The 13,895-nt window shown below is 46.0% G+C and overlaps 2 protein-coding genes across 2 annotated transcripts; both read left to right on the top strand.

The window, feature by feature from the left end:
- The first annotated feature begins 1,971 nt into the window (after window positions 1-1,971).
- LOC131266368 (spidroin-2-like) lies at window positions 1,972-5,400 on the top strand. The gene has a single exon (XM_058268862.1). The coding sequence runs from the start codon at window positions 2,140-2,142 to the stop codon at window positions 4,081-4,083; it is 1,944 nt and encodes a 647-aa protein (XP_058124845.1). The 5' UTR covers window positions 1,972-2,139; the 3' UTR covers window positions 4,084-5,400.
- Window positions 5,401-6,108: 708 nt separating this feature from the next.
- LOC131266370 (eukaryotic peptide chain release factor GTP-binding subunit ERF3A) lies at window positions 6,109-13,551 on the top strand. Its single transcript, XM_058268863.1, has 9 exons — window positions 6,109-7,127; window positions 9,142-9,333; window positions 9,412-9,558; window positions 9,638-9,986; window positions 10,063-10,336; window positions 10,452-10,538; window positions 10,605-10,781; window positions 10,862-11,030; window positions 11,106-13,551. Exons 1-9 carry the CDS (start codon window positions 6,746-6,748, stop codon window positions 11,147-11,149), a joined length of 1,821 nt encoding a protein of 606 aa, XP_058124846.1. The 5' UTR covers window positions 6,109-6,745; the 3' UTR covers window positions 11,150-13,551.
- Window positions 13,552-13,895: the final 344 nt, after the last annotated feature.

The following is a 13,895-nucleotide window of genomic DNA, read 5'->3' as shown; positions in this document are numbered from 1 at the left end:
AATGCACCAGTCCAACAAACAGTCGTGAAAGCTTCATAAAGGATTCATACTGTTAGTTCTACATTTTTTAGTCCGATATTTGCAACAGTCATGTAATGGTATCACGTAAAATACTCATTTCCACCAACGATTGCAAACACCCGGTCTGCCAACGGCTCTCGATAGGATCTTTTCGGCAAGGCATTTTCTAAGGTAGGCAACTAATTACTTTTTTTCTCCAGGATCGATAATAATTGATAGCAAATCAGTTGATTTGTTGTGGAGATAAACACGTTATGGAAACCATTCGCAGGTTCGCAAACGCGTAACAAAGAATGCAAGATATGCCTGTGTATGTAACACGTGCTTATATACGCCACGAGACGTCGCGAACGACTGTGGCGGAAAGCAATAGCGCCAAACCCCCTTTTTCTTGTACCTTCCACCGCACGTGTTAAGGAAAACGCCTCCAACAACACGCGAGAAACGGATTAAGAAGCCAGAGCTAAGTATATCAAGACTTCTGGAGCTTTCCCAGAAAATACAATTTTACTACCCCTTCTGATAGACGTTGGAAAAGGTTGCGTGAACTAGAATAATTTCCGATTCGCGATAGGGCAGCCCTTAAAAGCGGGTCTAGGATTTAGGATAACCTACTACCAACGGGAAATTACGGCGAGGGTTCAGTCAACCGCTTGGCGGCACGATCGATTTCGATTTCATCAGTGACGTCACTGACGAAATGAAACGCGAAGCGCCCGTTGCAAAGTGTTGTGAAATAGAATTGTTCTAAGCTGCTCAACTCACTGACGGTCAAACCACATTCGTCAAAAAAGCGATAGTGTGGCGTGGTGAGTTCAATGCTAGTTGGATGGCATTGGGATCTGTACATTTCACGCCGTATGTATTGATTTGTTCCGAGCGCAACCAGCAGTTCGTGGAGCGCAAAAGAGCCCTGACGCTTTGAAACCCTGAACACGTAGTTGCAAGAGTTTCAAATGTAACAAGGTGCATATGGAAATAAAGTATTATTCAAGGAACATACAGGTTGTACACAAAATATGGTACATTTCCTGGAGTTTACGAAACAAACTATTCATCAAAATGACTTACTGTTATGAAAGTTACAATAACGAATATATAACTACACTTATGTCCTACGACATTTGACTAAATCCTATCGGTGAATTGCATCAACCAGTTGAATAGTAATCTGAATCATAGCTTTTTTCTACTTACCATACTACACAACTATGACGTCATGGTTATGCACGATCATCGATCACAACTCGATCGTGGATCGCCCAAGCTGTGGTAGATACTCTCGTAAGCTTCCAACGCACTACCGGTACATTGACCAATATTACGGTCCTCGACACAGAAATCCTTCGACTTCCATGTTTGGTACAAGTTCCGCGAAGCACGTATCGTAACCATCAACTCTGTCTTCCGAGAATTCTGCCCTTGAATTTCCGCGCCTCCCATTCCGAATGAAAACATACATTCCGACACACAAACAAACACCCTCGACATGCTACTAATGTTCGACCAAGGCTACAAAGCCAGGATAGGATGTGCATCGCTTCCTTGACGTTTGGATTGCAGCTCTGACAGTTGGTAAATATTTGGAAAAATTGATTTTATTTCGATTCTCAAACAATGAAAATGTAAAGCCTACACTCTAATCAATATGAATTTATCTATAAATTTTACAGTTTTAAAGTAGAATCGAAAGTGGTGATTTTCGGCCTTGTTTGGGCTATGTTACTTACATAAATAATAATTTAAAATGAACGCACCTGCACATTTCACCAGCTTTGGTCGCGCATCGATTGCTTGATTACATATTTTGTTCGCGAAGGCAGGCGAACGTTTTCGCGACCGAGCTGAATCATTCGCATACGCAGTATTCGTTCGAAGTGGACGCGTTAGTTTGGACGGCAAAAATCGTCCAGTGAAGTAGTGGAGAACCAATTAGGACAAATAAAGCAAATTAAAGCAGCCCGCACATAAGGGGTGCCAGCTGAGAAAGTGTAGGGGAAAACTTTTTCGATTTTATAAAGTGGAATTAGCTGGTCGAAGAGATAAACATCACTGATATAGCTGGTGGTTTCTTGCACTTTTCTCACGAAGGCCAACTGGTCTTGGTCTTTGGTAAAGATGCAAAACGTACGGGTGAAAGAGAAAGTGCGAAAACGCTCGTTGGCGATGCAAAGTTACGAAAATAGGCGGCTCAAAGTGTTGGCTCTCTGCTTGATGCTGTCCGTTTCGACCTTGCTGCCGACGACCGATGCGCTGAAACTCAGTAAGAATCGCAGTAAATCGTCCTCCTCCTCATCTTCGTCGGGCCGTGTTTCAAAGCCGAGCTCGTCCTCGTCGTCCTCATCTAGCTACAGCAACCCGGGTTCGCTCAGCTACGGCAGCTCGTACCAGCAAAAACCCAAACCATCCGCTCCCGTCGCCAGCCCCGGTACGTCGAACCAAGCCAATATAGGATGGAATGTGAATAGCCAGGCGAAACCAGCTGGCGCCGTTCAATCGGCGGGTAATAAACCACCGTACCCGGTCCAACAGAGTGTTCCCGTTCAGTCAAGTGCTCCGAAAGCACCCCCGTACCCCGTACAGTCAAGTGCTGCGAAACCACCCCCGTACCCCGTACAGTCCAGTGCGGCGAAACCACCGTATCCGGTACAAGCGACCCACAACACGCACCAAACTCACTCGGCCCCGGGTGCTCCGCCACCATACTCGCACGGACCACCACCACCTTATTCCGCCGCAAATAATCCGAATGTGAACTCGCGTTTCGAACCACCCCCGGTCTACACTGCAGGAAGCCAGTCTGGTTTCAGACCTGGGCAGCCTGGTTTTGGTCAACCGGGAGCATACGGACAACCGGGTGGTTTCGCACAACCGGGTGGTTTCGCACAACCGGGTGGTTTTGGACAACCTGGTGGATTTGCGCAACCGGGAGGCTACGGACATGGGGGAGGATTCGGACAACCGATGGGTGGAGGCTATCATCCTCCGGCAGGTGGATTTGCCGCTTCGCATGGCTCTTTCCAGGGTGGCGGTGTTGCCCCTCCAGTGAACTATGCTCCGGCCCCGTCTTTCCCGATCGCTGCTATCCCCGCGGGCGCCTATAAGCCACAATCATCCGGAATCGGTGTCGGTGGTATTGCGGCTGGTATCGGAACGGGTTTGTTGGCGGGAGCCGCAGGATCGGCTATTTATAATGCTCTTCGACCGGACGATCGCAGCCAGTACCGTGAACGAGTGACCATCATTAACAATAATCCCGTGGCTGCAGCTCCTGTCGAAGGAGCCGCTGCAGCAGCGCCAGCGGCAGCCCCTGCTGCAGCTCCAGCAGCTGCACCGGCCGCTCCAGGAGTAGCATCAGCTCCAGCTCCAGCTCCAGCTCCGGTCGCCCCAGTAGCGGGAGCACCTCCAGTAGTCCCTGGACCCGATGGACAGGCATCCGTACCACTCGCACCAATGCCAGGTGCTACCGATCCTGGCTCGAATGGCCAATCGGCATCGCCACCAGGAGTCCCGGATGCTCCGGTGATTTTGAATCAAAACGCCACCACCGAACAACAGGCAGCGACGAACGAGACGGAAGTCAAAACTCCTCTGGCAGAATTTCCACAAACTCCCCTCGAAACGACCACGGTCGATCCGAATGCGAAGCAATACATCCCACCTCCGGGCCAGTACTATCCAGCTACCGGACAGTACGTTCCACCAGGTGAATACGATCCGGCCACGGGTATCTTCACCCCAGGACGCTACATCCCCGATACGAACATCTTCCAATCTGGCCAGTACGATCCACTGACGCAGTGGTTCTCGCCCGGAAAGTATGAAGCGAATGGAACATTTACTCCGGACCCGAACCATCCGCCACTCTCCCTGGCTCCGAACCCAGAACCCGGAGCGGCCCCACCTGCTCAACCGGAGACTGTAACGCCTGCCGTCGCATCACAGTTGAAAACCAATGGTCAGGCAGCGAGTGACGCCGCTTTGAACACGGTGTCTCTATTCACGTCCCTCGTTGCGTTCCTCGTATCAGCTGGGGGCTTCCGGTTGATCATTCGCTTTTAACTGACTAACCAGTGTGGCGCTTATCGCTTCAAACCGCTGTCATTTATTGCATGCGAAAAATTAACACTCACACGTCACACAAATTTCTAGTCCTTAAGATCCAATTCTAAGGAGAGAGCAAGAATTTCAGAAAAAATCACATGAAGACGATAAGAGTCTCATTTGTGAGCTTTTAAAGGTCAAGAGATCTATCACGGAACCCCAGTAAAACTTGTTTTCGAGACAGAATCGCAAAAGCAGATGAGAGAAGAGCGGGAGGAACACATTTTCTAATAAAACTGGTTCCATCTATTGAAGAAGATCAAGATAATAACACACCAACTACTAGCTCGCGATGCTACTGTTATTGAAGGATGCTTCTGTCGGGGCATTTGCATAAATCACTTTATACCTACAGCTAAAAAGATTGTAATCTATAAATTTTATGCAATTCCACTCCGATAGCCGCTAAACCATGACATAATGTTGATCCATTTCACAATTTTCATCCCTAGAATGCAGTTTGTCAAACGTCACATTACTTTGTTAATTGAAGTTGAATCTTACTCAAGATACGGATCTTCGGTACGAGCAAATTAATTTGCTTAGCATTTAAAGATATCTCATAACCGTACCAGGTGGATAGCAGCATGTTTTTGAAACTCTCATTCAGTATCAAACATTTTTGCTACAAATTATGATCCATAGAAACTCACACGTTCGTATAAATAGAAATTTAAGGTTACTTGTGGCAAATTTTTAGAAGAATTTTTGCTAAAAACAAACAGTCAACACTATTTACCAGATCGAAGGGAACTAATTTTACCTGCTTCTCCAGGAATGTTGTGTCTTAGCATAGAACATGAACCAATAATGAACGATTCACCACGTAGAGTGTAAGAAGCGTAGCGATCGTGTCTATGAACAATTTATAATACGCCCTCTCTCTTGAACTTGATCTACTCTGTCGCCAAAATGTTGGAATTTTGTACGTTTATTCGTATGTTTTGGAATAGCTATTATCTGAACAAACCAAGCCAATATTTTTCCTATTGGATAAAACATGTATTATGTTGAACAGTCTTTGGGAGAAGATTCGAAATTATTTTACTTACATCACATTTACATTAAACTTTTTGGGAAAACTGTTGTTTAAAAATTCATGTAAGGCCGGTATTACGGGAACTATATTGACAGGACTTATACATGCTTGAAAAGCAGATAAGAAATGGGTTTGTGATTTGTAATGTGCGATTAGCTTCGATATTGGTTTTATCAGCAGCACGATTATTTCACATGTGTCGAACAATGCAAAATACAAATAAAACTTGAATTGGATACTGGGCGTTTTAATACAATGGCGCTAAAGTTGAATAAAGAAAAAAAGGGTTCATATCAACAGTGTAAGTATATATCAAAGTTCAAAAGAGATTAAAGTATTATTCAATGTTTGCGGCGAAAAGAGAACATATTAAATTTTAATTTATTATGTAAATGTCTTTGTTGAAGTCGTTTGGAACAGGACTTTTCATATAACGGCTATTTTGAAATTAACAGCGTTTAATTACCCAGACATCCGTTGCGATTCAGCAGTGCGTACAACATCTCCGAACCGTGAACCGAGCAGTGTAAACGAATTGTATTCGAGTTTTTTGTTGACAGCTAAAATACGAGAGAGTCAAGGTGGTTCAACAGATGAAGTTCTCAGAGAGGTTAGCCTAATACATCATCGTGACAGCCATAGTGAAATGGACTTTGAGGATTGCTCTGAGTTTTGCCTCAGGTTTTCGCATGCCAGTTGTTATTATTTTTGTTATTGAGCTGTTTCGTTAGTCAGTAGAAAGCAACGTGGAACGTTCTGTGGGCAGCCTATCCAAATTAACAGTGGGAACATGATAATTTTATCAATGAGAAGCTCATCCCGATTGTCAAAGTCCACTCCAATATTGCTGTCAGGCGGGAGCTTTGAGCTCACCTCTCTCAGGTCTCACCTTGAACGAAACGAAAAACTCAGTCGTGGCCATCTTTTGCGAATGTGGAAAAGACCAGTGTGACAGCGGAGCGCGTGTGGTAGCAGCGAATTTGCTTCCTGATTTTTCAGCACCTCAGGAAAGCGAACACTGGCGTGTGAGCAGCGAACGGAATTCGTGCACTTTTCCAACGGTTTCGTTCTCTAGTTTTTCCACTTATTTTTCGTTTCGCTCCGGCCACGGCGGCATTCCATCGTGCGTACCACCAGCACGCGAAACGTCGGCGGTGGGTTGGTGTGGTGTGTAGTGTGCGAACGTGTCTTTCCGGCCCGCTGAGATCTATCTCTCACCGTCCCGCTATCACGGTTTCCGTTCCGCCGGTCTGAGGTCCCGTTTTTTGCTCGGTTCCGCCGTGTTTGCGCCGTGAATTCTCGTGCGTATGCTCCGCCCCTCCACCTTCCGGTGAAGTGTTGCGTGAAACTCGTGTAGTGCTTTCCTTGCCCCTTGCAGGCAGTGCGGGAGAGAAAAGTCGTTGGTGCGGAGGGTTTATCTAAGCACCACCGAGCAGCAAGAAGAAAATAAGGTGTGCGTAGCTCGTTTCGTGATCGCAATCACTTTCCGCCAGCCCCAGTCGTTTTTAGAAAAGTAGAAAGTGAGCGTTGACTCGCAGAGAAGTCGAGCACAGGCAGCATAGCGAAAAGAAAGCGAGGAAAATGGCACAGGAAACCGATGGCAACGAGGTTAGCACCAAGTTCAGTACGCTGAACGTGAACGCGGTGGAGTTTGTTCCCAGTTTCTGCACATCGTCCACGAGCGCACCGGCATCGACGGCAGTGCCAGCGACGGCGGCAGCAGCAACAACGAGCGGTGGCGGTTCCCCAACGACGGCCAACCCTGCCGCTCCCACGGTAGTGCCCACGTCGGCCACGTCGAGTGCCGGCAGCAGCAGTGGCGGAGGTGGCGGACTCGGTGGTGGCGGCGGCGGTGCAACCACTCCGACGTCCACTGCTGCCACGCCAACACCGCCGTCCTCGTCCGCCCCAACGCCCATGGAGAGGGACGACGATGTGGTCATCAAAACGCCAGAAAACAATGGTAAAATTGTGTTCGCTGAAAGTGTCGTGAAAGGAAGGGAAAGGCAAAAGGGTCCCTGCATCTCAGGAAGTGGTGTGGTGCGGAGCTTCATTGATGAAAAATCCCTTTTAAAGAGCTCTAGATCGCGGTGTTCCATCTTTGCGTATGGTAACCAGGAGTTTTACTACACCATTCTCTCGCGCTCTCTTTGTCCGTTTGGACATGTGGCTTTTAAGTTCTCTCTTTCATTATCCTTCCCTTTTCAGTGCTCTTGCTTTCCCACTCTCTTGCTCGCCCAAAAGAGCATGCAAGTGACAGCAGAGAGTGCATGATGTGTCAAAATGCTGTTTCATCCGCCGGATCGCGGAATCCCCCGCCGTCCTTCCTCGCTTCCATCGCTGCCACATCCGCCTGTCCACAGTGGGATCGTTTCGCGCGTTACCGGTTTACGCTAGCGCAATTTTACCCTCCTCCGTGTGTACTGCTGCGTGGCCGTATATCATAATCACCGGTGGGCCCAGCACTCTGCGGCACAAACTCTACATGCCCGAAGCATTCCGTGACCTCTTTGAATTGTCCTTCTTTTTTATGAATGGGCAGAGTGCTCTCGCGGGGTTTACTTGGCCCCGAAACGCACACGGCGGCCTCCACTTGTAGTTTGAATTCAAGTGGGCGGTGGCACGACTTCACTCCCGTTTCTACCAAGTGGCCCCTGAGCGGAAGAATGAATCATATCTTATGCTTGTTGAACAGAACAAAACTCCCCGCGTGACTTTCGTAGAAAGCAGGAAAGTTTCGTTTAAGCTCTCCAATTTCGGTACAATTGATTTGTAACCAGCTCGCTTAATTGCCTTGCGTATGAATAATTTAGTGGAACAGATGCAGCACCACTGCTAAGCATGCCAGGACTGTACAAAAGTACCGCATGCTTCGAAGGACTATAGCCACACCAAACACAACGATAAAATTCTCCGCTCGTGCACTTGCTAGACGCACGTTCTTTTTTCCTTTTGACACCAATAGAAGTCACTAGGAGTGAAAAAAGAGAGTTGGACGGGAAGAGAGTGGTAGAGAACTTTTTCATTGTAATTCGTTCGTCCACCGACACGGTGGTATCAGTATCGTAGATAAGAGGGTCCGTTTGTTATCATTGTGCCCAAAGCAATAGAAGTCCAATAGTGCTCAGTAGACGACGATGGCAACGACGGCTACTACGATGAGATCATCATCCGGATTATCGAAGGATTGGTTGGAGTTTGACAGGCGTATGAAAATCCTTGTGTGGTTTTAACTGAATGCAACTTTACAAGTTGTATTTGGCATACTTAACTGCCAGTATGCCACACTGTAGTAGCGCGAGATTCCTTTGTGCATGGCTTATCTACCATCTCCCCGTGTGTGTCTGCTCCGTCCCTCGGAACGCATCTTTTCAGCCATACAAATACATCTCCAGAACAACTCCAGCGGATCTAGTTCACGCGAATATCCTGTGGGAAACGTTTTATTGAATTTTAGTGCATCGGTGCATTGGGGAAGGTGGTGCAGTGTGATTGATTAGAAATCGATACCATATGTTCCCGTTCCTGCTGCTCCTTGTATTTTGCTTAGGAAAAGTATCTTAGTGTTTCTCATTTTTCTTGTGTGACCTCATTTTAGCCCGAGACCAGCATGATTCGATCCAAAACACGATATTTTTTTTTGGTTAGTTCAGTTCGTGCAAAATAAATTAAACGTTCCCAGAGGCGCCCAGAGACTAACGCAATGCAGCAAAGCTGGTTGAAGCAAATTAATGTTAGTTTTCGCCGCAGGTGGACTCGCTAGACGCCTGTGGCGATGGAATAAATTTCCTCCAATGATCATCTACGTAAATAACAAGGAAATTTATCTCTTCCACCCCATGTTGAGTCTAGAATAGGATAAAGTGGGTGGTAGCTATGACGTCTTTTATCAAAATCATATCAGTGGAATCGTCTGTCTGGTCGGATGTGCTACTGTTTACGTTACGCTCTCTTCATCTCTTCTCTTTCAACAACAGAAAGCGAACCACTCGACAGCTGGGACGCAGAGGAGGACTCAATCCTGACGCCCGAAGATGAGGAAATGGAATTGGACGACGGCGAGGGCGACGGTGATGCCGCGCTGAAACTGGCGAAAAAGAAGCCCCCGAAGTTGGAGGAAAGTCGAAGCAAAAAGGAACACGTGAACGTTGTTTTCATCGGACACGTCGGTAAGTTCGACGGCGTGTGAAGGTCGTCCGGTGACGGTTTAATGCTATTTCCTTTCCCTCTGTCCCCGACTTGTGTAGATGCCGGTAAATCAACGATCGGTGGACAAATCATGTCGCTCACCGGAATGGTAGACAAACGAACGCTCGAGAAGTACGAACGGGAGGCGCGTGAAAAATCGCGAGAAAGTTGGTACTTATCATGGGCGCTCGATACAAATCAGGAGGGTAAGTTTTGGCGAATCGAATCGAAGTCCCCGTAAGTCGTTTGTTTGGTTGTAAACGCATATCTTCTCTTTACGCACAGAACGTGACAAGGGAAAAACGGTGGAAGTTGGTCGTGCCTATTTTGAGACTGAGAAGAAGCATTTCACCATCCTCGATGCGCCGGGACACAAGAGTTTCGTGCCGAACATGATCGGCGGTGCGGCGCAGGCCGATCTAGCGGTGCTGGTGATTTCCGCCCGAAAGGGTGAGTTCGAAACCGGCTTCGATCGAGGCGGGCAGACGCGGGAGCATGCGATGCTGGCCAAAACCGCCGGCGTCAAGCATCTCGTCGTGCTGGTTAACAAAATGGACGACCCAACGGTCAACTGGGACGTGGCGCGTTACAACGAATGCAAAGACAAAATATTACCATACCTCAAGAAACTAGGGTAGGGGGCAAAAGACAACCCACTCGTTCTGCTTTACGCTGACTAACACGCCAACCGTTTTGCTATACATCTATAGATTTAACCCGCTGAAGGATCTTACGTTCATGCCGGTGTCCGGAATTACTGGGCAGGGGCTACGGGAACCGATCGATGCATCAACCTGCCCGTGGTACCAGGGTCCGGCCTTTATTCCGTTCATCGACGAGCTGCCGTCACTCAACCGTAAAACCGACGGTCCGTTCATAATGCCAATTGTGGACAAATACAAGGACATGGGCACGGTGCTAATGGGAAAAGTGGAATCCGGTGTGGCAAAGAAGGGCACCTGTTTGCTAGTGATGCCTAATAGAGTAAGTATGCATTGATAATGTAACTTCTTTTAAAGTCATGTAAAGCTACGATTCTTAGGGTAATTGATGTCTTTAAACTTCCGCACTAAAATAATTGGTTTTCCCTTCTTTCCAGACTCAAGTGGCCGTTGATCAGCTGTGGTCCGACGATGAGGAAGTGACATCCGTGGGGCCAGGCGAAAACGTTAAAATCAAAGTGAAGGTATGTTTCATCTTCGTAGGATTTACTTTCTATACAACTTTCTCTACTTTTCTTATAATCCATCAGGGCATAGAGGAGGAGGACGTATCGCCCGGTTTCGTCCTGTGCGACGCTTCCAATCCGATCAAAACGGGCAAGATATTCGATGCGCAGGTCGTGATCCTAGAACACAAGTCAATCATTTGTGCGGGATACTCGGCGGTAATGCATATACACTGTGCTGCGGAAGAAATTACTGTTAAGGTACGGTTGACACGGATTTTTTGCGATTTGACTTAGGTATCTAACACTATTTTCTTCTTCTTTTTCCGTTCCCTTCGCAGGCTCTTATTTGTTTAGTTGATAAGAAAACGGGAGACAAATCGAAGACAAGGCCACGCTTCGTGAAGCAGGATCAGGTCGCCATTATGAGAATTGAATGCTCCGGATTGATATGCTTAGAGCAGTTTAAACTCTTCCCTCAGATGGGCCGCTTTACGCTTCGAGACGAGAGTAAGTTTTACTACAAATTTTCATGGTTTATTTTTGGACGTGTTGTGTCACATGTTTCGTTCTTCGTTTTGACAGATAAAACCATCGCCATCGGAAAAGTCCTTAAGGTTGTGGAATAAACTGGGCCACGGTTAACATAGAGACAATTCCTGTCATTGGCAACGGAACACGATGTCCTTGGACCGGCCAACACAATAAAAAAAAACATACAACAAACAAATCAAACACGCAGCCACAAGGAGCAACGCAGTTTATCGAAGTACTTTTCAAGACGTCCTCTCAAGACAAACAAAAATACCACCACGCCGTTCCCCGTCGTTGTGTAGCGCACTGTTGATGAACATAATGAAGCAACAAGCACTTCCAACTGGTTCCGGTTCCAGCTCTATCTATTCACCGTCGTTACTTTCTCCTACCCTTCTCCTTGGCTCTGTGTGTGTGTGTCTGTGTGTGTGCCTGCTTGAGCGGCACAACGAGCAGTTCCCGTGCGAAAGTTGTAGCAAACGACTAAAAGAGGTAGCTCAAAACCCGCGCAAAACCCGAAACACAATATGCAGGCTGCTCCGAATCTTCCGCTCGCCTAGGATACATCATCGAGTAAAGTGTGAAGCGCATGCTTCACCCTCTGTCCAAATGCAACTAGCTTACGCGAACCCTTATGAAGCACCATTTTATAATGGCGAAGAGTGTACAGGCGTTTTTTACACCCAACCCACGATCCTTTCAACATTTAGAGGGGGGGGAGGGAAAGTTCGACAAACGGGACAGTAGCAGGTAGGCAAGCAGCAGAAGCTTTTGCTGAAGCAAGGGGTGTATGCAGCTTGAAAAGAATTGAAAAAAATATGTAACAAAACCACAACGCATCAATCGCCTTTTACTGCGACACAAAAATAGAAACGGTACTCGGTAGAAAGTAATAAGTGGAATTTCACACACACACAGAAACGATAGAATGGCTGAAACCATAAGCGAAGGGCGTACACAAACCACAGGTTTAACAAAAAAAAAAACGATCGCGAACGCGACACGGACTGAATGATTAATGAAACAACAAAACACTACTAGCATAAAGAAAAAAAAATGTGTAAAGTGCGAAGCCAGCTCAGCGTAAACATGGCGAATGTTGTTGGCCAGCTAAACGTAAGAGTAATAAGCTAATGCGAACGCGAAGTGGGGAATAATTCGCCGCATGCAAACGAATTCACGCCCAACATCTAATACGCATCAGGAACAATAATATTAAAAGAAAGAACATGGTAATATATTTGTATAGGAATGAAAGTGTTGCATTGCCGGTTGATATCCTTTCAACAAACCACACGCAAACATGGGGAGATCCAGGAGAGGAGGGAGCGTGTTTGAGCGGTAATAAACGTTGCTCGGGTGGTCAACGGAAGTCGGGCAAATCTGGGTTCCTGGAACACGGGACAAAGCAGCTAACCAAGGAAAAAGATTGTCGTGTGATAAACGAAGAGAAAAATCGGAACGGACGATTGCGGGACGACATCATGTGGGAACGGCATAACCAATACAAACAGCAGGTAGCGAAGTGAAAAATGCCCCATTAATATTGTAAGCAGAGAACTTTTAAAGTCATCAGCCTGTTAAAATAGACCGTTTTCTTGGTTAATATTTTGTTCTTCATTGTGAAATTGTAAAACGACACGCGAAGCGTAGCGACGCATGCAAAGCAGAAGAGAGAGATTAAGGCAAAACAAGATTAAGGGAAAAACAAACAATTGCACGGCGCTATTACCGGTCCCGGTGCAACACGATGCCGCCAAAAACGCACTAAAACAAACACTCTGAACGCATAGGAGGAACACATCGATTTGAGCAGAGACACTAAAAAACCTGACCCGTATATTGTTACTTAGAATATGTTTTGCTGGAAATTGCCGCGGAAACCAATATGCTTTTTTCTGTTTTCCCTTTTGGATGATTGATTGATGTTTGCGAACGAGATTTTTCATTTATAATCTTTGTTCTTTACGCTTTAAGCTATTTGGGAGCGTGAAGGAAGAGTGTTGTTAATAGAGTAGGAACACTTCGGCCGGAGGAAACCGACGACCAACGGTGTTTAACGACAGCTAAGACGGTATATCTTTTTTTTTTAATTCTGTCGCCTTTCTGAACCTATTTACACGTCAACATTCGGTTCTTTCATTGACGCGCGTGTGATTTCGTGCAGTCAACATAAATCAGTTTGCTGTTATAGAAGGTAATCGAAGAAAAATATTAGGGAGACAGAAAGAGCAAGAATGGTAGGACAAAAAACTAAAGCTTAGTGGGGGGAGAGGAGGAAACAAAACGAAACAAACAAAAAACAACATAAGAGAGCTCGCAAGCAAACAGCATAAAATCTACACTACATTTAATCAAAAGTACGTTAAAGAGAAATGGTAAAGAACCTGATAAGCTTAACCATAATTGACTATTGCATATACTTTCAACTTTTTTGTGCCCCCTTTTTTCTCTTTTTGTGTTTTTTTTGTCGAAAAGTGAAAATAGCATTGAGCAAGTGGGGGGGTAATGTGGGGAACGAGGGAAACAGAAATGAGAAAACAGATACAATGAATCAAGAAAAATAAAGAGGTCTCTTTTGAAAACGGAACCAGCGTCCACGCAAGATGAAGATGATGACAAATTTGTTTATTTTAAAATATGTATATATTAACTTCTTGTTTGAATTTTATTTCTGTTTTTGTTATCCCTTAACGTAGTTTTTTTTAACATGAAAAACCACTTAAACCTTCTTTATGTTATTGATTGATGCTCTTATGCGATTAAGTAATGTAGCCTCCTAGCCTGCCTTAAATTGAATTTCCAACAGTCTCGCCGTTCTACAATAATCATTCTCCCCAA

Source organism: Anopheles coustani, chromosome 2 (assembly GCF_943734705.1).
Source record: "Anopheles coustani chromosome 2, idAnoCousDA_361_x.2, whole genome shotgun sequence".
NCBI classification, from domain to species: domain Eukaryota; kingdom Metazoa; phylum Arthropoda; class Insecta; order Diptera; family Culicidae; genus Anopheles; species Anopheles coustani.
This window is presented reverse-complemented; position numbering and strand designations above follow the sequence as displayed.

Bases quoted from the DNA above. Each gene is read 5' to 3' on its own strand.
- LOC131266368 (XM_058268862.1), top strand. From the start codon at position 2,140: ATGCAAAACGTACGGGTGAAAGAGAAAGTGCGAAAACGCTCGTTGGCG.
- LOC131266370 (XM_058268863.1), top strand. From the start codon at position 6,746: ATGGCACAGGAAACCGATGGCAACGAGGTTAGCACCAAGTTCAGTACG. The intron at 9,987-10,062 runs GTAGGGGGCAAA...ATACATCTATAG, and splicing joins CCATACCTCAAGAAACTAGG to ATTTAACCCGCTGAAGGATC. The intron at 11,031-11,105 runs GTAAGTTTTACT...TCGTTTTGACAG, and splicing joins CTTTACGCTTCGAGACGAGA to ATAAAACCATCGCCATCGGA.